This window comes from Eutrema salsugineum, unplaced genomic scaffold (genome assembly GCF_000478725.1).
Source record: "Eutrema salsugineum unplaced genomic scaffold, Eutsalg1_0 scaffold_6, whole genome shotgun sequence".
In the NCBI taxonomy this organism is placed as follows: Eukaryota; Viridiplantae; Streptophyta; class Magnoliopsida; order Brassicales; family Brassicaceae; genus Eutrema; species Eutrema salsugineum.
Window position 1 is genome coordinate 4,206,376 of NW_006256547.1, and position 24,846 is coordinate 4,231,221.

Genomic DNA, 24,846 nt, shown 5'->3' on the forward strand with positions numbered 1-24,846 from the left:
CACTTGATTGCTTCTAAACGAAAAAGAGGCTTTGTGTCTAGTTTCCATCGTTTTGTCACAGAGAGAGGGAAAACAGCTGTGAGACGGACGTGAGAACGAAGATGATGTCCGGTGGGAGCTACACGAGCATCGATCACCAGAAAGTCTCTGGATCTGTACCTGTAAGCTCAATCTTTTGCTGATTCGTTCTAGATCTCTTCGCATTCGCATGAGTCTCTATGTTCTGTGTTTTGTGTTTTTTGTTACACTGACTATGTGGTCATTGGATTATCGATTCTCGTTTGTTATCTCATCTGATCAGATCTAGTTTCCATTTGTTTCACCTATCTATTGTAGGCCGTTTCAGATCCTGGCCATGTCACCGTCAAATTCGCAGGTAAACATTGTCGTATTTCGTTTCAAACTCCTCTTGCATTTTGAATTAAGGCATTTTCTGAATGTTGTTGTGAGAAAGTACTAATACGTTTAGAAGATAGAATATATGTGGCTCCTTCTTTCTAGTCACTTCTGATTAAGCCAAGGTTTAGCAATTGCATATGTATTTGGTTCCCTCTTGTTCTGTGAATTTGATTGAAGGGTACATTGTATGCAGAATCAAATCTACAAACGTTTCCTCCATCTGCAACTCAGGGAAAGATTTCTGGTGGTACTAATCCCCCTCGAGATGCTGACGGTAATTCATCCTTAGATTTGCTCTTCATTTACTTTAAGAAATTTTCCCAGTCGATTGAGGAATGTAGGATCTGTAGACTTGTTCATCAACTTCGTTATGTTAATTGGCCTGTGCCAGTCTTTCTAATTTTGTATGTCTTTATGGCTCATATTACTGATTTTCAACCTCAAAGCAGATACATTTTCTAGGCCCGTGAATGGTACAGATGAACCTCAGGCTGGTGGTTGGCTCCATAAGTTCACTGTTGGTGCTTACAAGCCTTACTTTGACGTGGACACTTCAGATGTCGTAGAGAGACTCAAAGAATCGCTCTTTCCCTTCAGAGGAACATTTACAGAAAAGACAGCCAACAATCCTGATCTGTAAGAGTCTCGCCTTTACAGTTTTTTTCGCAACTTGGAGTTAAGATGGACTGATTTAGAAAGGAATATGGCATTTGCTGCTCTGATATTTCTCCAGAGTAAACTAGAATTAAGTCTTGTTTTACAGGTATGGGCCATTCTGGATATGCACAACCTTGATCTTTGTAGCAGCGTCAATAGGAACATTTGTTACATACATAGCCCACAAATGGAAGAGACAAGAATGGAACTACGACATTAATCTGGTGACTTGGTCTGCAGGAGTGTTCTACGGCTATGTAACCATTGTCCCTCTCGCACTATATGTTGTTCTCAAGTACTTCTCTGCGCCATCAGGCTTAGTCCAACTCTTCTGTCTCTACGGATATTCTCTATTCATCTTTATCCCTGCACTGGTAAGTTAGTTTACAATTCGGGTATCACTCACAAATGGAATGTGAAAAATCCGACACTATTAAACTGCTGTGTTCCTTTTTAAAACTCTGCAGTGTCTCTCTGTCGTCCCACTAGAGATCTTCAGATGGGTGATTGCGGGTTTAGCTGGATTCATGTCTGCTACATTTGTGGCTTTGAACCTCAAAGCACATATTAACTCTGCAGGAGAGAGATGGTTCTTGATTGTGGTCAGCATTTTTCTTCTACAGCTCGCGCTTGCTGTCGTTCTAAAGCTATATCTGTTCACTGTCACCGTGTAAAGGAAATCACTCACTCACTCAGAAGTCTGAAGCTGTGTTTTTTTTAAGTAAAACACAATTTTATATGAATCCGTTGATCATGAATTTTTTTGTAAAACTAGTAGTCTTGTCATCATCAACATGAAAATTATGAATATACCTCAAATCCTTGATGTTGTACTTGAAGATTGATACTCATTTTTTATTGAAGTAAAGTTTAACACGAATGAATGAATAACTGAGAACAAGCATTCGCCAAGAAAACAATAGTACAATACGATGATAACAAAATGTCTATGATTTTATGTAAACACAAAGCAAGTCCCAAAAAAGTTGAACAAAAAAACGAAAAATTACGTTGAAGTTTTCATCAGTATCATGAAAATCACAATATATCAATCAAGCTTTAGATTTTTTGCCTTTGGTCTCGGCCGCTACGGGCTTAGCCTTGAAGGGCAAAAACGTCTCTCCACCCATAAACGGCTGCAAAACCTCAGGGATGTCCACACCATCTTCTCGCTGGTAGTTCTCGAGAATGCAACAAATGGTCCTCTCTGTCGCCGTAAGAGTCGAATTCAGCATATGCACATACTGCTTGGTCTGCTCATTGCTCTGCATCAAAACCACAAAAACAGAATTACACAAGATCGACTATATTTGCTAATGAAACGAAAAAAAAAGAACAGAGAGATTTACCTTTTTCTGACCGTATCTGATCTCAAGCCTTCGAGACTGATAGTCTGTACAGTTGGAACAGGACACGAGCTCTCTGTAAGTCTCCGACGAAGGAAACCAAGCTTCCAAGTCATACTTTTTTGCAGCTGCATCGTTCAATGCTCCAGACACGATTGACACGACTCGGTATGGAAGTTTTAGCTGCAGAGGAATTATCATACAACAGGCTAATTAGAAAACATTGAAAAGTTCATCAGGTTTCTTTAACTCTAGATATCAAAATTACCGCTTGGTAAAAATCTTCGGAGTTCTTCATCATCTCATCGAGCATTGCCCACGAATCATTCTCGTTAGGACCAGTGATGCAAAACTGTTCAATTTTCTCAAACTGGTGAACACGGAAAATGCCAAGTGTATCTCTTCCGTGGGAACCAGCTTCTTTTCTAAAGCAGGTCGAATAACCGGCATATCTGGACCAAAAAATTATGATGTCAATAAATCCTTTTTACTACTTAAAGAAACAATCATCGAAAACGCTGAGATTATATATACCTTTTGGGAAGCTCAGTCGGATGGATCCATTCATCAGCATGGTATGAACAAAGAGGCTGCTCAGCAGTTGCAATAAGGTATTTGTCATCTCCTTCACCAGTCACCTGAACAAAACAACAATCAAAGCTCAAGACAAGTCCAACAACAAAATCAAACAAAATGTTTTTGTAACGTTTAAAGACCTTGTAAAGTTCTTCATCAAACTGTGCCAATTGTGCGCACTTGGCCATGACATCCTTCCTCATGAAAAAAGGAGGTTGCAATCTTTTGAATCCTCTCTTTTTCAAGAAGGTTAGCCCAAAGTTGATCAGAGCTTGGTTAAGGTCCACACCATCTCCTACCAGGTAAAAGCCTCTTGCTCCAGCAATATCAGCACCTGAGACCAAGATAGCATTTTATGAAACCCCAAAGCACAGAAACCCACAACACGGATTGAGAAAGGTGACCAAAGGGAGTGTCAGTCAATGCTACCTCTCTTGGTATCTGCAATTTCAAGAAGCTCAACGAGATCCACATGGTTTTTCAGCTTCTGACCAGGCGTGGCAACCCGCTTTTCACCCCAAGTTTTAGTCACGAGATTATTTGCCTGCATATCAAAACACCATACACTTATAAATCTCTCTCCGTTTCGATCACAGCCTTTAAGATAAACCTCGAGAAATGAAAAAATGCAAATGGCACTAACCTCATCGTTATCAATTGGAACCGAGTCATGGATGAGATTTCCAACTGTCTCCAATTTGGCTTTCAAAGCAGCATAAGCATCACGAACTGCCGCCTCTCTCTCGGCAGAGTCTTTTTTATTTTTCTCTGTTTGCTGAATCAGCTGAGTAGCATCACCACCAGACTATTTCCAAAGAACCAAAACAAAACCTTGTTACTATCCAAATAATGTTACTTATGTCCATCAGTTTCAGTCAAATGAACTAATTTCATTCCCCAACTACGGTATGATATCAAACACCATTATTGGTATAGAACTAACATCAGTATATGATCTACGAGACTTGATTAGTAAGTATCCAAACAATATCAGATCCTAAGTATAAGCACAGTGGATATCTATAAGAAGGTTCCTATAACTCATTAGAAACAAAATTTTATCATAAACTAACAATTTTGAGCTTGGCCACTTCCTTGTTGAGCTTGTTGAACTCTTTTCGGAAATTATCTACTTCATATTGACCTGAAAACACAGAAATGTGATAGCATCAAGCTCAATTAGCAAGGAGAGAAACGATGCGAGTAAAGGGATCGATAAAAGGGGATACTTACGCTGACGCCATTCTTTGTCAAGAGAAATGATCTCATCAACGACTTCAACGCTGGCAAATCTCCGGCGTTGAGATTCCCTGATGATCTCCGGATTGTTCCCTTTCTCTTCTCGAAACAGATTGATATCCAACATTGTCGTGAACTTCTCTCTGAATCAAAAATATAGCACACACAAGCTTAATATACTTTTTTCCAAGTCAGTCAAAACTCAAGCCGTTATAGATTGAGATTTGGGAGATGATGAGAAATGGAGAAACAACGTATCATCAGAATTTGAAGAGGCAGAGAAGCAAAAACATACTTGGAACTGTGGAGAAGAAGATGGGACTATCAGCGGCGTTCGATTTGACCTCAGCAAGGAAGATAATCTGTTTTAGGGCTTTATGTGTGTTCTTTAAAGTTTTTTTTCTTCATCAATGATGATAAAATAAAATAGTCGGAATATCCCCAATTTGTTTTCTAAATCACAGAAAGACCCTAAAGCTTTCATATTGTTACAGAAACCCCTGATTCGGCCATTCCTAGTCGTTGTTAAGGCAGTCAACATATCATCTATTATAATTTATAACCATTCCACGTCTTGGCATTACAAAGTTGGAGATACATGTACTTTATTCAGCAAAATTAAGGAATCTTAATTTAATCTTATTGTCCATCTTCAGTTTTGCATCATATATAACAAAAAAAATGTAAAAAGTCAGTTATCTTCTTCACTCACCACTACATTTGTGTTGGGAATTGCTTTTGAGATTTGAACTTAGCTCAGTAGATATTCTACAAATTATCAATCCCATAACATTACCCATCCATAACTCCACTGTTATTATTTTTCTTAAGTTTTGATCGAAATTTTGTTTTTCTTGTCATGAAGTAGGCATTATTAGGACACTTCGTAATTACTCAACGGCCCAGATTCTTCGCCTTAACTTTACGGCCCAGATTTTTTTTTTTTTTTTTTTTAATTGTGTCCTGGTCTCGCCGTCTCTTCTTCGACTTAGTGAGATGGTCGAGCAAGAGAGCAAACCAGACTCGTGATTCCAATGGTGGCTTGGTGCTTATTCGCCACTCTGACACTGTGAGCTACTTTTCTCGTTCCTCACTTCTGTAACCTCCAGGTACAATGTACAGCAGGATTCGCTGGGTTGCGAAGACGAGTTTCTCCAGCACAAGCGTCGCGAGGCTCGTGTCTTCACGCGCTTCAACGGATACATCATCCGTATCGCATCGAAATGTCTTGAAGGAGATACTGAGAAAGAGCGGTTCACGATGCAGCGTTCTTTCTCTGCTTCAGGAACGCGTCGACTCGGGCAACGCCGTCACGTTATCGGAGCTCCGATTCATCTCCAAGCGCCTCATTAGATCTAATCGCTACGATCTCGCACTCCAGGTTTGAAAACTCTCGACTTTATTAAACTGAGAAGAAGTTGGAATTGGTCAATTGGTTCGGAAGTTTAGATTTTGCCAATCATGAACAGATGATGGAGTGGATGGAGACTCAAAAGGATATTCAATTAAGTGCCTATGACACTGCTCTTAGATTGGATTTAATCATCAAAAACCATGGCTTGACAGACGCAGAGGAGTTTTTCGAGCAGCTGCTACAAAGCTCTGGCTCGCTGAGAGTAGCAAAATCAGCTTATCTTCCTCTTCTTCGTGGTTATGTTAAGGAGAAACTGGTTAAGGAAGCGGAAGCTCTCATGGAGAAGTTGAACGGATTGGGTTTTCTTGTCACTCCACACCCATTTAACGAGATGATGAAGCTTTATGAAACCACTTACCAATATGAGAAAGTAGCCATGGTCATTTCGATGATGAAAGAGAACAAGATACCAAGAAATGTTCTCTCATACAATCTCTGGATGAACGCAAGCTGCGAAATTTCAGGGGTTGTAGCTGTGGAAGCGGTTTACAGAGAGATGACTGGTGATAAGAGTGTCGAAGTTGGCTGGTCCTCGTTGTGTACTCTAGCAAATGTCTATATTAAGGCTGGTTTTGATGACAAGGCCAAGCTGGTGCTTGAGAGCGCAGAGAAGAAGTTGAATAGAAGCAATAGGCTCGGATATTTCTTCCTCATCACACTTCATGCTTCTTTAGGAGACAAGGAGGGAGTTGTTCGTTTGTGGGAAGCTTCTAAATCGGTTTCTGGCAGGATTACTTGTGCAAACTACATATGCGTATTGTCATCACTGGTGAAAATTGGTGATCTTGCAGAGGCTGAGAGGGTATTTGAAGAGTGGGAGGACAATTGCTGTAACTACGATGTTAGGGTCTCCAATGTTCTTTTGGGTGCTTACGCACGTAATGGACAGATCAGCAAAGCAAAGGCATTGCACAACCGTGTGTTGGAGAGAGGAGGTAATCCAAACTACAAGACTTGGGAGATTTTGATGGAGGGATGGGTGAAATGTCAAAGTATGGAGAAAGCCATTGATGCTATGCACCGAGCATTTGAACTAATGAAACGTTGTCATTGGAGACCGTCCCAAAACATGGTCATGGCGATTGCCGAGTACTTTGAGAAGGAGGAGAAAATAGAGGAAGCAAACACGTATGTTAGAGATTTACATCGACTTGGTCTTGCAAGCTTACCGTTATACAGATTATTACTTAGAATGCATGAATATGCACAGAGGCCAGCTTTTCACATCTATGAAATGATGAAGTTGGACAAAATTCTAATGGTTGAGAAAAGTTAAGTGAAATCTTTATTTCATGTCATAAGTTATAAATTTTTTTTAAAAATATAGTTTCACGGAAATGAGGAACTAAAGCAGTGTTAAGTTCATACATTCTGTCAAGATAATCCAACTTCCCTGTCCATTATCATGCATTACTTTTCTACAATTCACAACAATTTAAACCCAAAAAAAGGGAAGAAAAAAAAACTATCTTTGCTTGTTGTCAACCATTTTTCACATGGTAATAAAGAATTTTTACATTCAACACATCAATACTTAAAAAAATTTGACTCTTTGGATTTCTAGTTGCAGCCTTCTTCTAGTAGACGTGAGCATGTTTAAGAATGGTGAGAGGCCAAATATGATTCTGCTAACCATATAGCACCAGGATATTCCGGTATGATCAAAAGCAAATCTGAGCTCCATTGCCACCAATTGACGCTGTGAAGCACTGAAATCCGCTGGACTCGAGCTCCTCCACCACTTTGTCCACCACCGTCCCTGAAACCGCTTTGTTTCGCAGGATTCAACGTCAAAGGACAAACAAAAAATCAAGATTCAAGAAACTAAATTCAGAAAAAAAAAGATGATTGAAAACTTCTGAAAAAGGATACAGGTAGGTAATAGAGTGAGGACGCAGCCGCCACCACCAGCTCCGGTCAGTTTTGAAGTAAGCTTGTGCTTGGCCGTGGTTCGGATCACGGTATCAATCGAGCCGTGGCTAACCGCCATTGACTGTAACAAGCCTTGGTTCATCTCCATGAGTTCTTTTATACTCTCTTCTTTCTCTGCAACCGAGGTCTCGTCTTTGGATTGGATGGTTGCAGCAAGCTCTTTGCTTATAGAATCCACTGCATTGAACACCGATTTCATCGCATCTGGATGTCTGAGCGTTCTCTCTGACACACCAGAGACCAGAGCTTTCGTGTTCCGCCCGACTTTGGTGTTGGTGATAAGCATTCTCAGGGGCATGTTTGACTGTAGCCGAGTTATTTCGCCTGAGCAAAACTTGATCATGTTGCCTGCAACAACCACAAAACAGTAATGGTTTTTTCTCTAACATATAGAATGTTGATGAGAGCATTTGGAGTTTTAAAGGTAACACAAACCGTATGCACTGACGGTGTTATCGATCCCAGAAGGTTTCCCATGGATGATCTTTTCTCCTTCAAACGCCCATTTATTCAGCAACTCGAGATTGGTTTCACCGAGAGAGGACCAACCGTCACTGCGGGTTTTGTCTGAACTAGAAGATGCAATGAGAGCAGCTGTGAGAGCTACACAAAAAGCTGCTGATGAACCGAGGCCAGATCCGTATGGAAGCTCGGTTGTAATGATGACCGTAGCCGGACTGAATCTAAAAGGCACAACAAGAAGATTCAAGAAACCTGAAAATAAGGTCTGGAAATGTCTTTGAGCTCAAACTGTTTCTTTTTTTACCCTATGATGCTGGTGTATAACCAGAGAAAGGTTGAGATGCCAGAGGAGAGCCAAATCTTTGCCTCTGGAATATTCTGCTCTTCAACCAAAACCGCAATTGATTTAAGGGTCTCGCCTGAACATGAAGTCGGCGTAGAAGGGGACAAAGTGCTTGAATCACAAGGGATTGCTTCTTTGAGTCTGGCTAAGGACCAGGAAAACTCCAAGGAAAGGTCCTTGAGCTGAAGTGTAAGCCTATCATTGTTCTCAGCTGTCAGAAAGGAAATGTAAATGCTTCAGATTTGTTTCTACATTGGGAAAAAAAATACATCAACCATCACATTATTTCAAAGGCATCAATCTCTAAATCAGTTGCTAGAGAAATCAGAAGCACTGTATTATCAGTTCTTTTGCTAATCAATTTCTAAATCGGTTCACTGTGAGTTCAATCCGATAATCATACTTATCTAAAAAAAGAAACCAATTCCAGAATCTGTTAAGAAAGTAACCTGATTGACGAGGAAGACGGAGGGTGACGTAAGTGTAGAGATCAATGGCGGCAGCTACTGCCGTGGATCCATGGACAACCGCGTGTTCGCCTGCGAGAATGATCTTCCCTGGAGCTCTCGCTTTCACTTCCATTTTCCTAATCAACCATAAAGTGAGAAGTTTTTAAATTGATTGACATATACAGAATGTCAAGAAAAAACAGACAGATTCACAACCAACGAAAGATTCAATAATCCAGATTCTAGCAACTACGAATTGAACAACCCATTGACATTGTTACAAAATGTGAATCAGATCAAAGGGCATATGTATAATTGGGATCTGAAACAGATCCGAATCAAATTAAAGACCGAAACTTTGGAATTTATAGCCAAAATGATAAATGTGAATCAGATCAAAGCTGCTCAGATCGAACAGAGACGCTAAGAAGTGGGAAAATGAAACTTTAAAATAGCTTCTTCTTCTTCTTGACTTCATTTTCTTAGCTCGCGCAATACCAGTTCAGCAAAAATCATATTAAATCTATAGCAGAAATTCAATAGACAGAAAGAAACCTACCTGGAATTGCCGAGATAAGAACCCTAGAAGGTGGAGAATGTCTGAAGCCACGCCCGAGCAGCATGCTTAATTAACCATCTTTAAAGATTAATTTCGTGGAAAAAAAAAACAATCGTGGTTTAACTTTTCCGGTTTTCAAAAAATATACGAAAATAGAATGTATGTCGACTCAATTTGTCAACATTTCAACGTCGATTTGTATAATTATATCTGCTTAGTGTGAAATTTCTTGAAGAAAAATTAAGCTTCGGCTCGAATTTTATGAGTGTTTATTTTCAGATTTCGGTTTGGTTTAGTTTCGTATTTACAAACGTGTTTAAAGAAGGAACAGGTTCAAAGAAACCTTAAAGACACACACAATCCCATACGCATTTAGCAACGGCTATTTCTATTAGGCGAGAGAGACAAGAAGACAGAAATGGCGCTGATGACTCTTCATCTGACACCGCATCTCAATGGGTTCCATGTGCTTAATCCACAAAGTCCGAGACTTTCATCACCATCTCGAGTCTCTGTGTCGCTACATTCGATTTCACATCGAACCCAGTTCCAAAGTTTGGTTGTTTGTGCAAGAAAGAGGAAAAAAAGAGTCGGGTATCAACGAATCGCAGGGTTTCTGTTCAAGTCACTGTCGTTATTATCCCCTAATCTCCAGATCTTACCGCAGCCGTTGGATCTTGTCATTGCTGATCTGGGTGGCGTAGATGGTGGAGGAGGAGGAGGAGGAGGAGGGCTACGGTTTTGGAGAGGATGGGGAAGATTTGATGGATGGAGAAGGAAACGGAACAGAGTACCAATTTTGCTTTTCGTTTGTGTAATTCTATGGATTTGTGGTTTCTGCAAAATCTCGGGGAAAGAGATCAAGAGTGACAAGGTTTTGAAGGTGCTAGGGCTTTGCTTGTTTGGTGTAACTATGGTGAAAGATTTGAAGAGGGAGGCTAGATATTTGGTCTTTGGGTTTCTCTGTTTCAGCGCTTCACTGGGTTTTGGATACAAGAAAGAGAATTTTGTGAAATTAGCTTCGGGAATTAGGTCTTGTTCTTCAGTTCTTTTCAAAAGGAGAAGTCGTAAAAGAATTTAATATGAAAAGAAGACTATTGATTTGTTTAATTTCTTCCCGAGAATTTTCTGTTGTTTTCATCCATTATCTTTCAGAAAGGTCTAAACTTTGACGAATTAATATGCAATTAGTTGTGACGGATGCAATGTTGTTACTATTGAACAAAACGAGAGGAAAAGAATGAACTTTGAAGAACTTCAAAACAATGTGTATAGCTGAAGCAACTCCATGGCTTTAATATTATCAGACTTCATTTCTCTAAGCCAAAATCATATATTTGACTGACGCGATCAAGGTGTTTAGGTATATGCACGGTAATGGTATGAAGTTATTGGCTCATAAATTCATTCCACTAAACGTTTCAACTTCATGTCAGTAAAACATGTTCACAGTATACAAATCAGCCATTGAGGCGTCTCAAGACTAACTGAACACCTGAAACATAACTCTCTTCTTTCCTAGATGATGCACGAGGCTCCTCATAATCATCTGTATGCATCGGGTAAACGATAACCAGACATAACTATTTTGTCAGCAAACATCTTGCCAGTCTTGGGCATGACATGCCAGTGCAGCGTCAAGTTGAAGTCTTTCCCTCGAAGGTTGTGTCCCTAGAAAGATCCCATTTACAACAATCAGATACTCAGAACGATGAATATATCAAGAGAGAATCACGGAAATTTCTGTTCATGTACCTGGTCTATGAAACGGTACTTGTTTGAGATTTGAATCCAGAATTTGGCATGCTCTTTCTCGGGTATAATGGCATCCCAAAGAGAAACCTACGAAAATGTCAAGTTCATGGCATGTCAAAGAAAGGGTCCTGATCTACACTTGAGACAAAAAGAAAGTAGCTAACACTAAAACCACATAACTCTGAACTTGTTCTATCCCCATCGAGAGCAGTTAGCTATAAAGCGTTTGAAACAAAGTAGATATATATACCTGATTCAGGGCATTCTTTGAGGTTTCATACTCTGCTGCCACAAAAGCGAATACCTGCAAATGTTTTCGTTTGTGTTGGTTTTATGTTCATCCGACCATACAAAAAAAAAGTATCCAATAAGACAGTATGAAATTGAGATGACATGAGGTTATAGTATTGATGTATTTTCAGATGCTATACCTGCTTTGTGTTCCAAGTAAATAGTGACTGCAAGTCCGCTGTTATGTTCAGTGTCAAGCTGACCTGAAAACACGTAAAACTACTTATTAACCAAGTATATACTTATTAACTAATATCACATCTGGTTTATATTAATCAACTTTGACAATTTGAGTTTAATATGACTTTCAACAATAGAATATCAAATCCTACAATGCTCAAACAAACACTCAAGCATATTTTGGGGGTTCAAAATAAGCATCTACGAAAATCATAGACACATAAGGAGGGGTAAGACCATGAAACCTTACCTCATCATTTCCATGGGGTTGCTTCTGAAACCAATTGATATTCAATATCTGCACACCACAGCTCAAACCCATTAACGCAAATAGAAATTCAGGCTTCTCAAACCCCAAAGAACCAAATTTGCAGAATTCTCCTTATGTTTCCCAAGAAAAAGCTCAAACTTTATAAGTTTCCCACCACCAACGCCAAAATTCAACAAAATTAGGGACCTAAACAACTTAACCATATCAAAAAAATCAAGCATGAACATAAAGATCCAGGATACACTAAGAGATCTCTGGATTAAAACAAACGCGTACCTGGATCTGAGCAGAGGGAGTTTGGTTACTGAAGTTATCAGAGAAGGACGCAATCGCGCAAATGAAGGCCAGTATCGTGACAGCGAATGTGAGCAGAGCATTCGCTCTGTAACCAAAAGAATGCATCCTCTTTAAATCACTTGTCAAGTAGTTGTTTTCGTTCTCCGGAGTTGGTCTCGATCCGGAGGAAGAAGAAGGAGGAGAGAACGTTTTTGGTTTTTTTTTCCTCTTTTAGAATTCTTTTATATATTTTTTTCCTTGACCGATATTCGTCGCTGTAATATGATTGGCCAAGACACGTAGAACACTGGTGTGATATAACCGGCATTCTGGTTTTATAATTACTCCGGTTTAGAAAGATCGCTCGGTTATGTCTCTGATTTGTGATTACTAGAGATAATTGTTCGAAAAATATGTTGGAACCTAATGACTAAGTTAGTATGTGCATGCCACATACTGACACACACGAACGATGTGGTTACATCAAAAAATGATCAGCATCTGAAATCTTAATTCCCGTAATCCCATGCATTGATTGTAAAACAACGATAGTATGATACCATCCTCTTGTTTTGTCACAACATCGTGTAATAAAATTTAGGCAACAACGGTTTTTTTGTATATGATTATGTTGGCGTTTAAGATTGAACTTGAATTATTAGTTTTAGAATTGTTGTCTATTCGATGGCAAGAGGCCAAGAGCCAAACGTTATCACGACTTTTCGTAATCTACACATTATTATCTTTCTAGATCATATTTAACTAATGGCAGCTTCCTACCTCACGATTCAAAATGTTGAACAAGCAAACTTTTGGATCCTAATAAGTTATAACGTAGACCTATTCGTGCTTTATCTCTCTCTTTTTTTGTCAACGGTCGTCGTCTTATCTAGATGACTAAGATTCTAAATATAATTTAATGTAAATGATTCCAGATATATTTTAAATGAGATTTTGTCAAACTAGTTTTGGTCTCAAGCAAGATTTTCTAGTACTTCAAAGTTCAAATGATTAATTGTCGGAACACTTTCCACCTTTTTATACCCGCCTACAATTAGGAAAACAAAAACAATCCATACTTACAAATTTAGTTATTGTCATTCATCATATATATTGTTAAGAAAACTAATCAAATTTTTATTTTAGTACTCATTTATAAAAGATGATCTATCATTCACAAACGGCGGCTAAGGTTGTCGCTTCACAATCTTAGAATTTAATAGGGAACAAACGGAATCAAACCAGACGTATCAACATACAATCAAATCCACTGGATATACGACGAACATAGCATACTGGAATATTCAAAAAGTTTGCATGTTCACAGCAAAAAAAGAAGAAGTTTGCATCATGATTTAGAAAACCAAAATATTATATAAAGGTCTGATATAAAGTTACTAGAGCCAGAAGAATGTTTCCATAACAAAATTGTTTTTGTAAGTATCTAATATTTAAAATATGATACATGAATTCAAAAGCTAAACTATTATAGTACATTCCATTAAGCTATAAAATAACATTATATCCTCTATCAGTCACCGAATAAGACTTTATCCTTTTTTTTTTTTTTTTTTTTTTTTAATAAGACTTTATCTTATGTTCTTTAGTTCTTTGTTTGACATTTAGAGATCGATTTTAGCTTTTAAAGAAAAGCATAAATGAAATAAAACAATCTCCTTGTCCATGGGATTGACATTTAATATCTTACAAAAAAAATGGAAATTAAAGAATTGCGTGTGTAATGAACAATTCACAAAACACACAAAAAATGGGAAAAAAAAAACAGAGGTAAAGGAGTTGTGATAGAAAGAGAGAAGCCAACTAAACCGGTAATCTAACGGACCCGCTAGAAATACCAGCTGTCCCGGTATGTTGAACGGACGATGTTCCTTCACCGTCCTTGTTGACTCCAACTCTCGGCGAAGGAACCGGTGTATTCCTCCACAGAAACGACGGGTTTCTAAGAAAATTCCACCGGTCTGCTCGTACCGAGTCACCGGTCGGACTTGTAATCGCATTAGCTCTAATGCTACCGGTACCACCTAGCGTAATCGAACCATCGTCTCGGTTCCGCCATAAAAATGACGGTGTTTTACGGAACAACCACCGGTCCGATCGAGCCCTCAAACGGTCAACCGGTTTACCACTCCTCGAGCTCCCACCTCTCGGTAGAACCAAAAGACTATTAGACCGGTTCATCTTCCAATTCGCCATTATCTTCTTCCTTAAATCTTCCGGTAATCTAAGCGTAAACCGCTCGGTACATTCTCCAGGCAATACCACCGCATGCCCCGTCGTGTGCGACCTCGATAATTTCACACGTGTCACATCCTCACCGAGTTCCACCGCCGGTTCAGGAATCACCGGTTGTTGCTGCGCCTCGAGATCCGCTTCGGTTATTATAATCGGTTCAACCGGTTCAGCCGGCTGCTTCTGTTCGGCGAGATTTGTACGGCAAACCGGACAAGTCACGTGACCAGCGAGCCACGCGCCGATGCAGTGAGGGTGGAACACGTGATCGCATTTAGGTAGCAAACGCAGCGTTTCGTCGTCCTCGAACTCGTTAAGGCAAATCGCACACTCCAACGCACCTTTCCCGATCTTCTGCGTCTTCACTTCCGAGTACACGAAAGTCGGAAACGTCTCGATCATCGACGCGTCTAGCCCACGCGCCACCGTTCTGTTCGTTACTCTCCTCGCTCCTACCCTAGGATCGACGCTGCCGTCAACTGCGCCCGAACAGTGGCGGAGGTAGACGGTGAAGAAACCCATGAAGAAGAGAGCGGCGATCACGACCACAACGACCACGGCCATGGCGGGACTTAGACTGCCACCGTAACCATACGGGTCAGTTCTCGGGTCGGTTTGTCCGGGTTGATCTGATTGACCCGCCGCTAGCTCCGACCCGGATAATAGTAGAAACAAGACAACAGCTGGTAAAGCGGTTAGCTTTCTAGTCAACCGGAAAACCGGTAAACCGGTGAGAATATCCTTATGATGGGAGCTCTTCATGCTTCTTGAAAGCAGAGCTAAAGTTCAATTTTTTTTTTTTGTAATCGCGATTGATTTTTCAAATGAGAGAGGAAGAATCTGAAGTGTTTATAGAGACATTTGAAAAGTTGAAGTCTTGGAGAAAGAAGAAGAGAACAATGGCTCAAGAGGGTGGTGGGACCAGTTAGGGATGCCATCAGCAAATGTGTCACTTATTGAGCGCCACGTGGACAGAGAATTTTCCAATTGAGGTAGCAGTGAAAGTCATAATAGTTCGGTGACTCTTGAAAAGTCGTAATTTTAATAATTTATGAAGGGAATCTTTTTTTTCCTAATGGTCATTTTTTTCATATTTTTTTTTACCGGCAAGTTCCATTTATTCGTTACTAGATCTGTTATAAATTTTCCGGTAGTATAATAAGCAAATTTGTTTTCTTACAAGATTACGTCGGCAGTGGAACAACTTTATGTATCAAGAAATAGGTGATCACTTATCACCAAGAACTCTCAGTTTTTTTCAGCTTTAGCTACCTTTACGACTTTTCTTATAACTGCTTATATCTACTTAACTAAACTTCTTGAAATTTACTCTTGAAATTTTTGTAAATTTCACCAAAGGACAGTTTAAAGCAAAAGAAAAGAAAAAACAAAAATTCTGAACTTGCCAGTTGCCACACAAGGGAAGACCATCCATTTGAAACATGATAATGAAATGTGATGGCGATGACAAAAATACATGAATAACCAAATTTTTAGAAAAGCTTTGACTAATCTTAGCCATCATTCGTAGGTCATATCCTTCTAGAAAGCTCTTAGCCATCATAGCTTCATAGGTCTTCCGTGATCACTAACTCATAAGTGTTTTTGGCATCTTTCAAATTGAATTAGCAAAGATTAATGTTTCCAACAAAAAAAATTAAGGAAAATCTTTGAATATTACTCTGCTTTCAATTATTCCGCAATATTGCCGAAAGAAGCTTATATCATTTTGAAACTTACTTGGAATATTAAAAGGCAAATAAAATTGATATTATGGTTTTAGACTTTTACTTATTGGTCAAACCATGATCATTCTTGTGAGCACAAAAAAAAATGTCAAACAAGGAGAAGCTGACTTGACTTGGTCGCGACCAACTGTTACATTGACCCATACCTGCGCGAGCTAAACCATCGCGCACTTTTGATTCGCAAAACAAAAACAACACATCGTTTTCTGTGGACTTAGATGTCATGTAACACGTCTTGTATTCTACGATCAAACACATGGTTTCAAGGTTCTTGGTAAGTAGGTATTGGGACGCCCGAATCATCCGTAAGTTTCTTGTAAGCACTCTGCAGTCTTCTTGTTACCGGTCCTACTTTTCCTTCACCGATCACACGCCCATCAATTTTCACAACCTAAAAAGCAATAAACTCTATTTTTTTTCAAATGTTTCGGAACAATTACATTCCCTGATTGTAGGAAGAACTAGAGATTGTGCATGTACCGGGCTGAGTTCTCCCATTGTTCCTGTAGTCCATACCTGGAAAAAATTGATATGCATGAGAAGAAATAGTTCTTGGTCGTTTAAGATTCATTCTAAAATTTAGGAGAAGATGAGGAAACCTCATCAGCTGTATGGAATTCCGACAAGCTGATGTTTCGTTCTTCTAAGATGAAGTTCTCTTTCACCACCAGTTCCATGACCTAGAAATTGATGGGATAATACATAAGATTGTTTATGTTATATTCACAAAGATGTTAGAAGAAAGAATGTTAATCTTCTTCTCTCTTACAGTAGCTCGGGTAATGCCTGGTAGACAGTAATCTGCGTGAGGAGTGAAAACTCGCCCTTTCTTCACCATGAACTGTAGTTTCCAGACGTTAGACAGAGATTCAGTACGCTTATTTTGGAGAGTAAAATGTTCAGTCCGAGAGTCTTGAGAATCTTACAATGTTGGTTGCATTGGTTTCAGACACAAAGCCATCCTTGTCAAGCATGATTGCATCATCGACACTGGCGTTGTTGCTTTCAATCTGTGTCATTCTCACAGAAAAAAAACATCTCTCAGTGATGTCCTAAAACCACCTGACCATGGATTCAACTTGATGTAAGGCAAAAGATGTAACCTTTGCAAGTATGTTATTGAGGAGGTTGTTATGATGAATCTTGGAATCTAAATTCTACAAAAAAGAAAAGAAAAAGGAAATGAGCATAAACGACAATGAAGAGCAACACTTTTTGGGGAAATGTGTTTCTCAACTAAATAGATGAAAGAGCAATACGTTTGGTGAATTGCGGCGTGTAGTTGCAGTAACCAGCACAATTCCACCATCGTTGTCGTATACCGGAGGCTTCCATTCGGCAAGCACTACATTTATTTTAAAAACAATAATTCATGAAAAATTTCATGCAAGAACCATATTCATAGATTTCAAGAGACAATTCTGAAACCTTACCGATCAAAGTACATCCATAACGGTTAAATGCAGGGCTCATTCCAGAAGTGACCTTAAAAGAAACAATTTCATAGCTTTTTCCGGTTTCAAATGATTGAAATGAAAACAGAAAAGAAGGATTTTTTTTCATACATTTAACTTTTGAAATTGGTAAAAGTAATTAATACCTTTTTGCCTCGAGTCAGAGACAGTCTTATATGTGTGTTGTCAAACATCCCATTGGTTATGAGAGTTCTGAAGATGGCTTCTTTTATCTGTGCATTTTCCCTTGTAAATTTGTAAAATAGCTTTATTCAAAACCCAATATTCAAATACAATCAAAAGCTTACCTCCTCGCGGGTTGGGACATTGTTGAAAGCCAGAGCCTTTGCGGAATCAAACAACCTAATGTAACATTTCAACATCTATATAAGAATGCTTCAAAGAAATGCTTCGGTTTTTTTCTCTTACTACTTGTTTCTTACCGGTCTAGATGTTCTTCAAGCTTGAATACTTTCCCTTTGTATATTCGAAGACCTTCCCATACAGAGTCACCGCCTTGCACGACCGAGTCAAAAACAGACACCTTAAACAAGAATAAAAGAAATATGACATGAGACATAATAACAAGCAACATATAACAAACATAGATCCATGTATGGTTCAAGTACCTTCGCCATCTCACGAGGCACAATCTCATCACCAACCCATGCAAAAAGTTTAGCGTTTTCAGGAACTGGAAGACTGGGAGGAGGTAAGGTGCTGGTCAAGAGAGAGGACTTGTGCTTCACGTGGCGCCTGAGAATGTTGTATAGCGGTAGACATTGCTCCAGCAAATCGTAATGCCTCAAAGGGAATGTCTGAAAACAATCAAAGAACACAATGTAATCTGAATGATGTTTTGAGTTCACAGAATCTTTAATTGCAGTAAACCAGGGACCGTACATGAGGATATTTCCTCGGAGAAGCAAACCCTGTTGATTTGTGAAGAGTCTTGTACCACCATGAAGCCCATAGTCCATCTTCTGGTATAGGGCCAGCCTCCCATCTTTTAAGAAAACACAACAATGAGTCATCGTTTTTCTGTTTATGGTCAAATCCAAGAGAATGCTAAAGAGTCTTACTTAAGCATAGAGGCTTGAAATGGGATCTCCAAGTCATTGCAAAGACCACGTAATGTAGCCTGAATATAGAAGAATAACACAAAAATAAGCTTCTTCATACATAAGAGAAATGGGTTTTCATGTCAAAATTTCATAATACAGCAATGAACCTCGGGATCTCGCTGAAGCTCATCCGCATCGATGATTGGTGGTGGTGTTCCCATCTGACAGAGATCACTGTATATCGAAACTAACTCTCCCAATCCCAATTCAAGAAACGATAAAGGGTGTATCTTCTCAAAGGAAGGCTGCAAGAAAACACAGTCAAACAATAACAACGAGAAGAAACATCTCAAACCTGAAAGGATCACACCAATAGCCTCAGAAGAATCTCCAAGAAAACACAACACCAGAAGTGAGCTTGATAAGCTTACCAATATGTTAAGGGGATTGCGTATCAATATAAAGTGCTTTCCTTTACTCAATAATTCACTTGGCAAACCAACAAGTCGCTGTTTCGATATATGCTGTGCATAGACGGGCCAGAAAGTCAGAAACACAATAAGAATCACAATGTTATCTCAAACACAGAATTGTGATATAGAACGAATTTGAAGTCTCAAAATCAGAAAGAAGTAGCGAGTATAACCTTACAAAACCTATATTTCTTCTTTCCTGGACCATAAATGTTGTCCTTCACCACCTTTTCCCCATCAGACTCCTATCAGAAAATGTTACTATTTTATATTAGTTTCTCAGTTTCTCTGTAACGAATAGACTAAAGCATTGCTTTTTAATACCTCGAAACCTAAATCGATTACTGTAAATTTGACATACCATCTTAGAGAGAAGCTCATCTCTGTATGGTCTATCAGCACCCGTAGCCCTAAGGAACGCAGCGTATAATGGCTCGTCGAGCACTTCAATGTCATCTCTCTGAGTTATTTAAACCAAAGAAAAACCAAGTTTCACAGTGATTCAAATGTTATAACATTTATTCAGAACTGTTCAACATTAAGGACCTATTAAAACAAAAGTTTGATCTTTTTTTTCTCCTATCAATTAGCATAGAACAACTGTTAATCTACAGCCCAGAAAAGGGGACTCAAACAAAATTTGGATTTTCAATGAAATTCTATCATTAAAAAAAAAAAAAAATCTTTGAACAAAGTAAGAAAAAAGGTACCTGGGCAAAGGAGTACATGAGAGTGGTGCTGAGTGATCTTGGAGCAGACCATGCGTGAATCACCTCCATCAAAGACGATCGCTTTGCAATCAAAAGGACACTTCGCTCTGTGATCACTCCACTCAACTTCAAGTACAATTATTGTCTTAGGTCCGTGTTTCTCTTTATATATTAACAAGACCCTACCAGAGAATCTTTGAGTCATGTTAAAAAAGATAATATGTTTATTTTTTCACTTCTGGGGAAAATCATAAATTTGCAAAGACATTTCCAGATTTGGCCGATTGATTATAAGTTTTACATGTTTTTTACCGATAAGTTTAATCTTCACAAGTATCTTATCTGATCTCTTGCCACATCGAATTTGGTGAGTGATAATGTTATAAAATAAGCCTTCTAAAAAAATCGAGATTCTCCATTTTCTGTAAAACCATAAATCAAGTAATAAATTTTTGACAATGAGATCAGATCACTGTCACCACACAAGAGTGGGTTTCCACAAAAAAAAAGAAAAAAAGAAGGAACAGTTACATAAATAATTGAAGAAGATTACAAGGATGATATCTTTTCCTCAAATCCAAACTCAGCAAAATGAGCTTTAGATGCTAGAAACTGTAGATGTGTTTATAGCGGCCAGTACTAGCGTTCACCAACCAACTACCATCTAGAAAAAAAGTTTCGATTAACAGTCCAAGAATCTTCAGTTTCAATCTTAAAGAAACTAAACTGCTTCTTCTGCTAGAAACACATTATCTGGAGGATATGGAGAAGAGCCGGACACTTGAGCGGTCATACGAATGCATATACGGTAAAAGCCTGAACTGAGGGCTAAGTTCTGTAGTTACATCCGTGATGGAAAGGTCCATTTGATCCACAAGTGTCAAGAACGCATTGAAAGTGTCTGCATTGCGGATCACAGATGCGATGTAAGCCACCACGGGGCTGCGTCCTTGCTGTGCCGTGTCTCCAGTCTCGAGAGAGACTTTGTCTCTTTTGGGTTGTCTCCTTAAAAGAGCTACTAGAACCCGAAGAAGATGAGGTAGACATGACGGATCATAGATTACATCTGCGCCTAGACTGATAAGATCATAAGCATTAGTGACATAAGCAACATCTTATACCAGATGACTCTCGGTTTACTCACATGACATCTGGACGATATTCGCTCAGTTCACTTTCCGATGCAGTTTCCCACGGAAGATGAATGCATTTAACTACCTGTTAACGGAAAAAGAATAGATCTGAATCTGTTAAGTGTATCAATATATACTCTGAATCAGAAAGCACAAGGAAAGTGTTTCCTACGCACTGTACTCTGAGCTTCTCCGGTTTGTTTGAGCAACTCGTCATCATAGTTTAAGTGATTCCTCTCTAAATTACGTTTCATGTTCACAAGAGTTAAGAGATCTCCGTCTGTTAGTATCACCTGCACGAGAAGAAAATGTGACTTAACATAGCTTTGTAATTATTATGAGAACTTTGTTAATAACTAACAAGCAATTAAAGATACCTTTTTTGCCTTTACATGTGCAAGGCAAATTCCGACCATACCAACTCCAGAACCAACCTACACATAATATAATAGATCAGAACGTAAACCTCATCGGTGAATAAGCTTCATGATGTAGAACTTACCTCAAAACAGGATTTATTGGCGAATAAGTTTGGAAAAGACAGAACAAACTCTGACAGAAACAGACTTGATGGCCAGATGGAACACCTGCACATAACCCAGGATCCAAAGGTCAGCAACGTAGAAGGAGACTCGTGCATCTAAATGAATCTGTGGCAGTCAAATAATCATATACTAAAAAGACTCTTACCCGGTATCTCCTTCAAGCATGTTCAATGAACATTGCAGCGGAACAACTAATTTCCTTGAACTTGGACAACTTGGATGTTTGTATAAACCTACTAATAATCCACAGATGAGTTCGCAAACACATCCCAATATGAAAGATCCAATGAACAATAAGCAAAGATACACAGCAAAGACAAGATTTCACCTTCTGGGAAAAGAAAAGAGATGAATTTGGTGATCCTTGTGTTTTCTTTCACCAATGCATATTCCTATATACCAAACCAAACTTACATTTATTTTCAATGAATTACGAAAACAGAGAAATTTCAACAACAACAAAAAAAAGGTGCACCTTTGAAGCCGCCGACATGTAAAGAGCATACTCTTCATACACTTCATCCAATACTTCACCATTGTCCAACTCAACTTCACTTATGAGTTTCTTCAGTAACTTTTTCGCATATGATGCGTTACCATTCGCAGCCTGCACCGATGCAAGAGTTTATCATACAGTAACTTGCACATTACTAATACTCAAGATTCATATTTTTTCTAGAGAAAACTAATAGCGAAATCGTACTTATTAATTTGGCAAACACTTGACTACCAAAATCTTAACAGAATTACTTCACATAAAGCTTCCAAATTTCTGATTGTCTAGTACTTTTCCGAGCAGAGCAGAGCAGTAGAATTTACTTACAGCTTTTACGCACATTTCCCAGAAAAATCTCTGGGCACTTTCTGTAATTAATCCTCCTGTACAACCTCTACACACCAAAGGACTTAATTAAATATCAAATAGATAACGAAGCTCACGACGGCGAGTCGGCGACGGTGATATATACCTCGCGAGAGCGATGACAGAGTCCACCGGTTCCATGGCGAGGAAAGCAGAGAGGACATGAAGGTACTGTGACTCCGTCTCCGCCGCCATGACTTCGCCGTGTCAAGCTCGGAGAATGGCTGGCTTAGTTTAGCAATTGTAAAACTTTGGGCCTAATGGGGCCTGAAATGATTTGGCGCATAAACAGATACAAAGCTTTGAAATGACTAAATGGTCCTTCAAAAAACCACGAAACTCCAAAATTACCTCTCACCTTGCACCTTTGTCTTCCTAGTTACCTTCAGCTAATTTCTGGACATCTTATCCATTACAAGCCATGAAGTTTTCTTCTCTATTCTTCCTTTCCTTATGGCCATTCTACTACACTCCCTCTCTCTTTATCCACCGAACCTTAAACCCCAAATTCCTAATCGGCCCAGGATTCTCTGTCAGCTCGAACCTTCTGCAGATCTTCAAAATCATACCTTTAGGAGAGATGTGGTGCTTAGAACAGCATCTCTCTGTTTCGTCTCCTTCATCTTTCAAAACCCACTTCCAGAGTGTTTAGCCGATCCTTCGAAGTCACCCAAACGGGGAAGACTCGGCATTGCTAACACTAAGTCTTGGTTCCAGTTCTTTGGCGATGGATTCTCCATTAGGGTTCCTCCTCAGTTTGTTGACGTCATGGAGCCTGAGGTGAGGATTTGTGTCACCATTCTCTTATGAATGCGAATCCTTTTTAGTGTAATCTCGTCTAGTCTCTGGCTTTAGTCTGAAATTGGACGATATATTATGTGATGACTGCTCGTTTGGTCAATGTTGTAGACTACCTTGTTTCTGGCTGAATAAGAGTTGAATTGGTGAAGTTCAAGAATAAACGTCACCAATCTTCTATTGATTTGTTGCTGGAAATTTGATCAATGAGTAAGAAAACTTATTTAGCTGCCAAGTTGGGACTCTAAGTCGTTGGTTGTTCTAGCCAACTTGATTAGGGGCTGAAAATTTTTTGTTACAAAGAGTTCTGTGTTTCCTAACCTGTAAAATCACTAGCTATATCTGTAATACTTTTTAACAAGACTGAATTTGAAAACTGGTATGATTCCTATTTTTTAGATGAATTGATCATTGTTCTTGACATCGTGTGTTACCTCATGATTTAGGATTACTCTGCGGGATTGTCTCTCTATGGGGACAAGGCAAAGCCGAAGACTTTCGGCGCCCGTTTCGCATCTCCTGATGGGTATTGTTGTCTCTCTTCCCTCGTAATCTGTCGGATCTATTTACAAGTTGCCCATCAAAAAAGCTGTATGAAAACCATGCGTTGATGCAGATCAGAAGTTTTGAGCGTAGTCATTCGCCCTTCAAATCAACTTAAGATCACTTTCTTAGAGGTTTGCACAACAAAAAAACATTTTCTTTACAAGTTTTACATTTCCTTGAGAAGTTTACTATCTGGTAAGCTAATCAACTGTTCTCCGATTCAAATAGGCTAAAGATATATCCGAATTGGGATCATTGAAGGAAGCTGCAAGAATCTTTGTTCCAGGTTCTCTTTAAATCATATGCATATTGTCAAATCGCTTACAATCTTGCTTTTGAAATCCTTTCATTCTTCTTGCCTTGTTTTGGTTCTGGTCATTGTTAAATTCTTTTAACAACAAGCAGGTGCCGCAACGATTTACTCTGCTCGTACAATCAAGGTAAAGGAGGAAGAAGGTTTTAGGCAAGTCGGCTTCGAACTTATATTCCTTGATTAGAGAAATTTCCAAAGGAGTCTCTGTTTGTGAAGTCGATTTTCTTGTTCTTCTTGTCTTCTGCAGAAATTACTACCTCTACGAGTTTGGGAGAGATGAAGAACGCATTGCTCTAGTAGCCGCTGTGAACAGGGGGAGGGTATCTGCTGCAAAACTCAGATTACTCTTTGAGACTATGACATTCGTTGTTCCAGATTCGTGACTCATTGTATCATTTGTTTCTTTCTTAATCTTGCAAAGGTTTTTATCGCTGGAGCAGCTGCACCGGAATCCAAATGGAAAGAAGATGAATTGAAGCTTCGATCGGCTGCTATTTCTCTGACGGTCCAATAATTGAAAAGCATCTTCGTCTTCTAACAGAAAACGCGAAACGCTCTTTTGTCCATCCAGAAATGCAGAATTAAGACCAAACGGGACAAAATGGACACTGTTTTGAGACACCTTTGTCATTCATTTTCGGTTTCTGTTTTTTTTTTTTTGTGGGCCTTTGGTGATGTGATGTTCGTTATTTGTACTGTGTAATGAACCAAAGTAATCAAGATTCTTTGAAACGTGAAATTTCGAGTTTTTTTGGTACAGTAGCGTCCTAGAACGTGATTTTGCTGCCTAGTATCCCATTG

At 39.1% G+C, this 24,846-nt stretch overlaps 10 protein-coding genes across 12 annotated transcripts; 4 read left to right on the forward strand and 6 right to left on the reverse strand.

The window, feature by feature from the left end:
• Positions 1-5: 5 nt before the first annotated feature.
• Positions 6-1,945, forward strand: LOC18012394 (protein YIPF1 homolog). Its single transcript, XM_006394901.2, has 6 exons — positions 6-161; positions 337-376; positions 593-673; positions 849-1,035; positions 1,163-1,430; positions 1,524-1,945. The coding sequence occupies exons 1-6, from the start codon at positions 102-104 to the stop codon at positions 1,728-1,730; spliced, it is 843 nt and encodes a 280-aa protein (XP_006394963.1). The 5' UTR covers positions 6-101; the 3' UTR covers positions 1,731-1,945.
• A 42-nt stretch (positions 1,946-1,987) lies between these two features.
• On the reverse strand, positions 1,988-4,652 carry LOC18012395 (serine--tRNA ligase, cytoplasmic). 2 transcript variants are annotated; one of them, XM_006394902.2, is made up of 10 exons: positions 4,513-4,652; positions 4,212-4,360; positions 4,052-4,122; positions 3,622-3,783; positions 3,408-3,522; positions 3,119-3,312; positions 2,937-3,040; positions 2,671-2,854; positions 2,406-2,585; positions 1,988-2,321 (listed from the first exon to the last, which is right to left on the reverse strand). In XM_006394902.2, the coding sequence occupies exons 2-10, from the start codon at positions 4,342-4,344 to the stop codon at positions 2,109-2,111; spliced, it is 1,356 nt and encodes a 451-aa protein (XP_006394964.1). In that variant the 5' UTR covers positions 4,345-4,360; positions 4,513-4,652; the 3' UTR covers positions 1,988-2,108. The 2 variants fall into 2 exon arrangements, with proteins under 2 accessions (XP_006394964.1, XP_024007203.1); XM_024151435.1 differs by having other exon boundaries at positions 2,937-3,312.
• Positions 4,653-5,222: 570 nt separating this feature from the next.
• On the forward strand, positions 5,223-6,917 carry LOC18012294 (pentatricopeptide repeat-containing protein At5g27460). Its single transcript, XM_006394903.2, has 2 exons — positions 5,223-5,598; positions 5,687-6,917. The coding sequence occupies exons 1-2, from the start codon at positions 5,332-5,334 to the stop codon at positions 6,905-6,907; spliced, it is 1,488 nt and encodes a 495-aa protein (XP_006394965.1). The 5' UTR covers positions 5,223-5,331; the 3' UTR covers positions 6,908-6,917.
• A 52-nt stretch (positions 6,918-6,969) lies between these two features.
• Positions 6,970-9,547, reverse strand: LOC18012339 (mevalonate kinase). The gene is made up of 6 exons (XM_006394904.2): positions 9,377-9,547; positions 8,818-8,954; positions 8,330-8,579; positions 7,999-8,246; positions 7,504-7,911; positions 6,970-7,399 (listed from the first exon to the last, which is right to left on the reverse strand). Exons 2-6 carry the CDS (start codon positions 8,948-8,950, stop codon positions 7,293-7,295), a joined length of 1,146 nt encoding a protein of 381 aa, XP_006394966.1. The 5' UTR covers positions 8,951-8,954; positions 9,377-9,547; the 3' UTR covers positions 6,970-7,292.
• Positions 9,548-9,664: 117 nt separating this feature from the next.
• Positions 9,665-10,475, forward strand: LOC18012340. Its single transcript, XM_006394905.2, has one exon. It carries the CDS (start codon positions 9,795-9,797, stop codon positions 10,455-10,457), a length of 663 nt encoding a protein of 220 aa, XP_006394967.1. The 5' UTR covers positions 9,665-9,794; the 3' UTR covers positions 10,458-10,475.
• Positions 10,476-10,759: 284 nt separating this feature from the next.
• Positions 10,760-12,415, reverse strand: LOC18012769 (signal peptidase complex subunit 3B). Its single transcript, XM_006394906.2, has 6 exons — positions 12,150-12,415; positions 11,853-11,900; positions 11,563-11,625; positions 11,382-11,435; positions 11,132-11,218; positions 10,760-11,047 (listed from the first exon to the last, which is right to left on the reverse strand). Exons 1-6 carry the CDS (start codon positions 12,273-12,275, stop codon positions 10,922-10,924), a joined length of 504 nt encoding a protein of 167 aa, XP_006394968.1. The 5' UTR covers positions 12,276-12,415; the 3' UTR covers positions 10,760-10,921.
• A 1,393-nt stretch (positions 12,416-13,808) lies between these two features.
• Positions 13,809-15,248, reverse strand: LOC18012770 (E3 ubiquitin-protein ligase ATL31). Its single transcript, XM_006394907.2, has one exon. The coding sequence runs from the start codon at positions 15,159-15,161 to the stop codon at positions 13,971-13,973; it is 1,191 nt and encodes a 396-aa protein (XP_006394969.1). The 5' UTR covers positions 15,162-15,248; the 3' UTR covers positions 13,809-13,970.
• Positions 15,249-16,145: 897 nt separating this feature from the next.
• Positions 16,146-20,066, reverse strand: LOC18012597 (branched-chain-amino-acid aminotransferase-like protein 2). Of its 2 annotated transcripts, XM_024151182.1 has the most exons (19): positions 19,849-20,057; positions 19,500-19,598; positions 19,312-19,383; positions 19,097-19,189; positions 18,833-18,970; positions 18,684-18,742; positions 18,505-18,607; positions 18,231-18,419; positions 18,045-18,145; positions 17,910-17,964; positions 17,748-17,834; positions 17,581-17,632; positions 17,407-17,492; positions 17,251-17,304; positions 17,074-17,157; positions 16,917-16,988; positions 16,747-16,827; positions 16,628-16,663; positions 16,146-16,538 (listed from the first exon to the last, which is right to left on the reverse strand). In XM_024151182.1, the coding sequence occupies exons 1-19, from the start codon at positions 19,915-19,917 to the stop codon at positions 16,410-16,412; spliced, it is 1,659 nt and encodes a 552-aa protein (XP_024006950.1). In that variant the 5' UTR covers positions 19,918-20,057; the 3' UTR covers positions 16,146-16,409. The 2 variants fall into 2 exon arrangements, with proteins under 2 accessions (XP_024006950.1, XP_024006949.1); XM_024151181.1 differs by having other exon boundaries at positions 18,833-19,189; positions 19,849-20,066.
• Positions 20,067-20,358: 292 nt separating this feature from the next.
• On the reverse strand, positions 20,359-22,647 carry LOC112083402 (putative uncharacterized protein DDB_G0277003). Its single transcript, XM_024151183.1, has 10 exons — positions 22,495-22,647; positions 22,350-22,416; positions 22,002-22,133; positions 21,855-21,918; positions 21,672-21,759; positions 21,484-21,568; positions 21,359-21,415; positions 21,158-21,274; positions 20,993-21,066; positions 20,359-20,925 (listed from the first exon to the last, which is right to left on the reverse strand). The coding sequence occupies exons 1-10, from the start codon at positions 22,581-22,583 to the stop codon at positions 20,598-20,600; spliced, it is 1,101 nt and encodes a 366-aa protein (XP_024006951.1). The 5' UTR covers positions 22,584-22,647; the 3' UTR covers positions 20,359-20,597.
• Positions 22,648-22,794: 147 nt separating this feature from the next.
• LOC18012598 lies at positions 22,795-24,779 on the forward strand. The gene is made up of 7 exons (XM_024151354.1): positions 22,795-23,168; positions 23,633-23,712; positions 23,803-23,863; positions 23,961-24,018; positions 24,138-24,195; positions 24,293-24,365; positions 24,467-24,779. The coding sequence occupies exons 1-7, from the start codon at positions 22,842-22,844 to the stop codon at positions 24,557-24,559; spliced, it is 750 nt and encodes a 249-aa protein (XP_024007122.1). The 5' UTR covers positions 22,795-22,841; the 3' UTR covers positions 24,560-24,779.
• The last annotated feature ends 67 nt before the right edge of the window (positions 24,780-24,846 follow it).

Bases quoted from the DNA above. Each gene is read 5' to 3' on its own strand.
- LOC18012394 (XM_006394901.2), top strand. From the start codon at position 102: ATGATGTCCGGTGGGAGCTACACGAGCATCGATCACCAGAAAGTCTCT. The intron at 377-592 runs GTAAACATTGTC...CATTGTATGCAG, and splicing joins TGTCACCGTCAAATTCGCAG to AATCAAATCTACAAACGTTT. The intron at 1,036-1,162 runs GTAAGAGTCTCG...CTTGTTTTACAG, and splicing joins ACAGCCAACAATCCTGATCT to GTATGGGCCATTCTGGATAT.
- LOC18012395 (XM_024151435.1), bottom strand. From the start codon at position 4,344: ATGTTGGATATCAATCTGTTTCGAGAAGAGAAAGGGAACAATCCGGAG. The intron at 3,523-3,621 runs GTTAGTGCCATT...TTTGATATGCAG, and splicing joins TTCCAATTGATAACGATGAG to GCAAATAATCTCGTGACTAA. The intron at 2,855-2,936 runs GTATATATAATC...TTTTTGGTCCAG, and splicing joins CCGACTGAGCTTCCCAAAAG to ATATGCCGGTTATTCGACCT.
- LOC18012294 (XM_006394903.2), top strand. From the start codon at position 5,332: ATGTACAGCAGGATTCGCTGGGTTGCGAAGACGAGTTTCTCCAGCACA. The intron at 5,599-5,686 runs GTTTGAAAACTC...AATCATGAACAG, and splicing joins GCTACGATCTCGCACTCCAG to ATGATGGAGTGGATGGAGAC.
- LOC18012339 (XM_006394904.2), bottom strand. From the start codon at position 8,950: ATGGAAGTGAAAGCGAGAGCTCCAGGGAAGATCATTCTCGCAGGCGAA. The intron at 8,247-8,329 runs GTAAAAAAAGAA...TGTGCCTTTTAG, and splicing joins TTATACACCAGCATCATAGG to ATTCAGTCCGGCTACGGTCA. The intron at 7,400-7,503 runs GTATCCTTTTTC...TGCGAAACAAAG, and splicing joins CCTCACTCTATTACCTACCT to CGGTTTCAGGGACGGTGGTG.
- LOC18012340 (XM_006394905.2), top strand. From the start codon at position 9,795: ATGGCGCTGATGACTCTTCATCTGACACCGCATCTCAATGGGTTCCAT.
- LOC18012769 (XM_006394906.2), bottom strand. From the start codon at position 12,275: ATGCATTCTTTTGGTTACAGAGCGAATGCTCTGCTCACATTCGCTGTC. The intron at 11,436-11,562 runs GTATAGCATCTG...AAACATTTGCAG, and splicing joins TTACTTGGAACACAAAGCAG to GTATTCGCTTTTGTGGCAGC. The intron at 11,219-11,381 runs GTATATATATCT...ACATTTTCGTAG, and splicing joins CAAAGAATGCCCTGAATCAG to GTTTCTCTTTGGGATGCCAT.
- LOC18012770 (XM_006394907.2), bottom strand. From the start codon at position 15,161: ATGAAGAGCTCCCATCATAAGGATATTCTCACCGGTTTACCGGTTTTC.
- LOC18012597 (XM_024151181.1), bottom strand. From the start codon at position 19,917: ATGGAGGTGATTCACGCATGGTCTGCTCCAAGATCACTCAGCACCACT. The intron at 19,190-19,311 runs GTTATACTCGCT...GTCTATGCACAG, and splicing joins AGAAATATAGGTTTTGTAAG to CATATATCGAAACAGCGACT. The intron at 17,633-17,747 runs GTATTAATTACT...GTTTCTTTTAAG, and splicing joins CTCTGACTCGAGGCAAAAAG to GTCACTTCTGGAATGAGCCC.
- LOC112083402 (XM_024151183.1), bottom strand. From the start codon at position 22,583: ATGGCGGCGGAGACGGAGTCACAGTACCTTCATGTCCTCTCTGCTTTC. The intron at 21,919-22,001 runs GTGCACCTTTTT...TTTGGTATATAG, and splicing joins ACATGTCGGCGGCTTCAAAG to GAATATGCATTGGTGAAAGA. The intron at 21,569-21,671 runs GTAAGAGTCTTT...GGTTATGTGCAG, and splicing joins ATGCTTGAAGGAGATACCGG to GTGTTCCATCTGGCCATCAA.
- LOC18012598 (XM_024151354.1), top strand. From the start codon at position 22,842: ATGGCCATTCTACTACACTCCCTCTCTCTTTATCCACCGAACCTTAAA. The intron at 23,864-23,960 runs GTTTGCACAACA...CGATTCAAATAG, and splicing joins TTAAGATCACTTTCTTAGAG to GCTAAAGATATATCCGAATT. The intron at 24,019-24,137 runs GTTCTCTTTAAA...AACAACAAGCAG, and splicing joins TGCAAGAATCTTTGTTCCAG to GTGCCGCAACGATTTACTCT.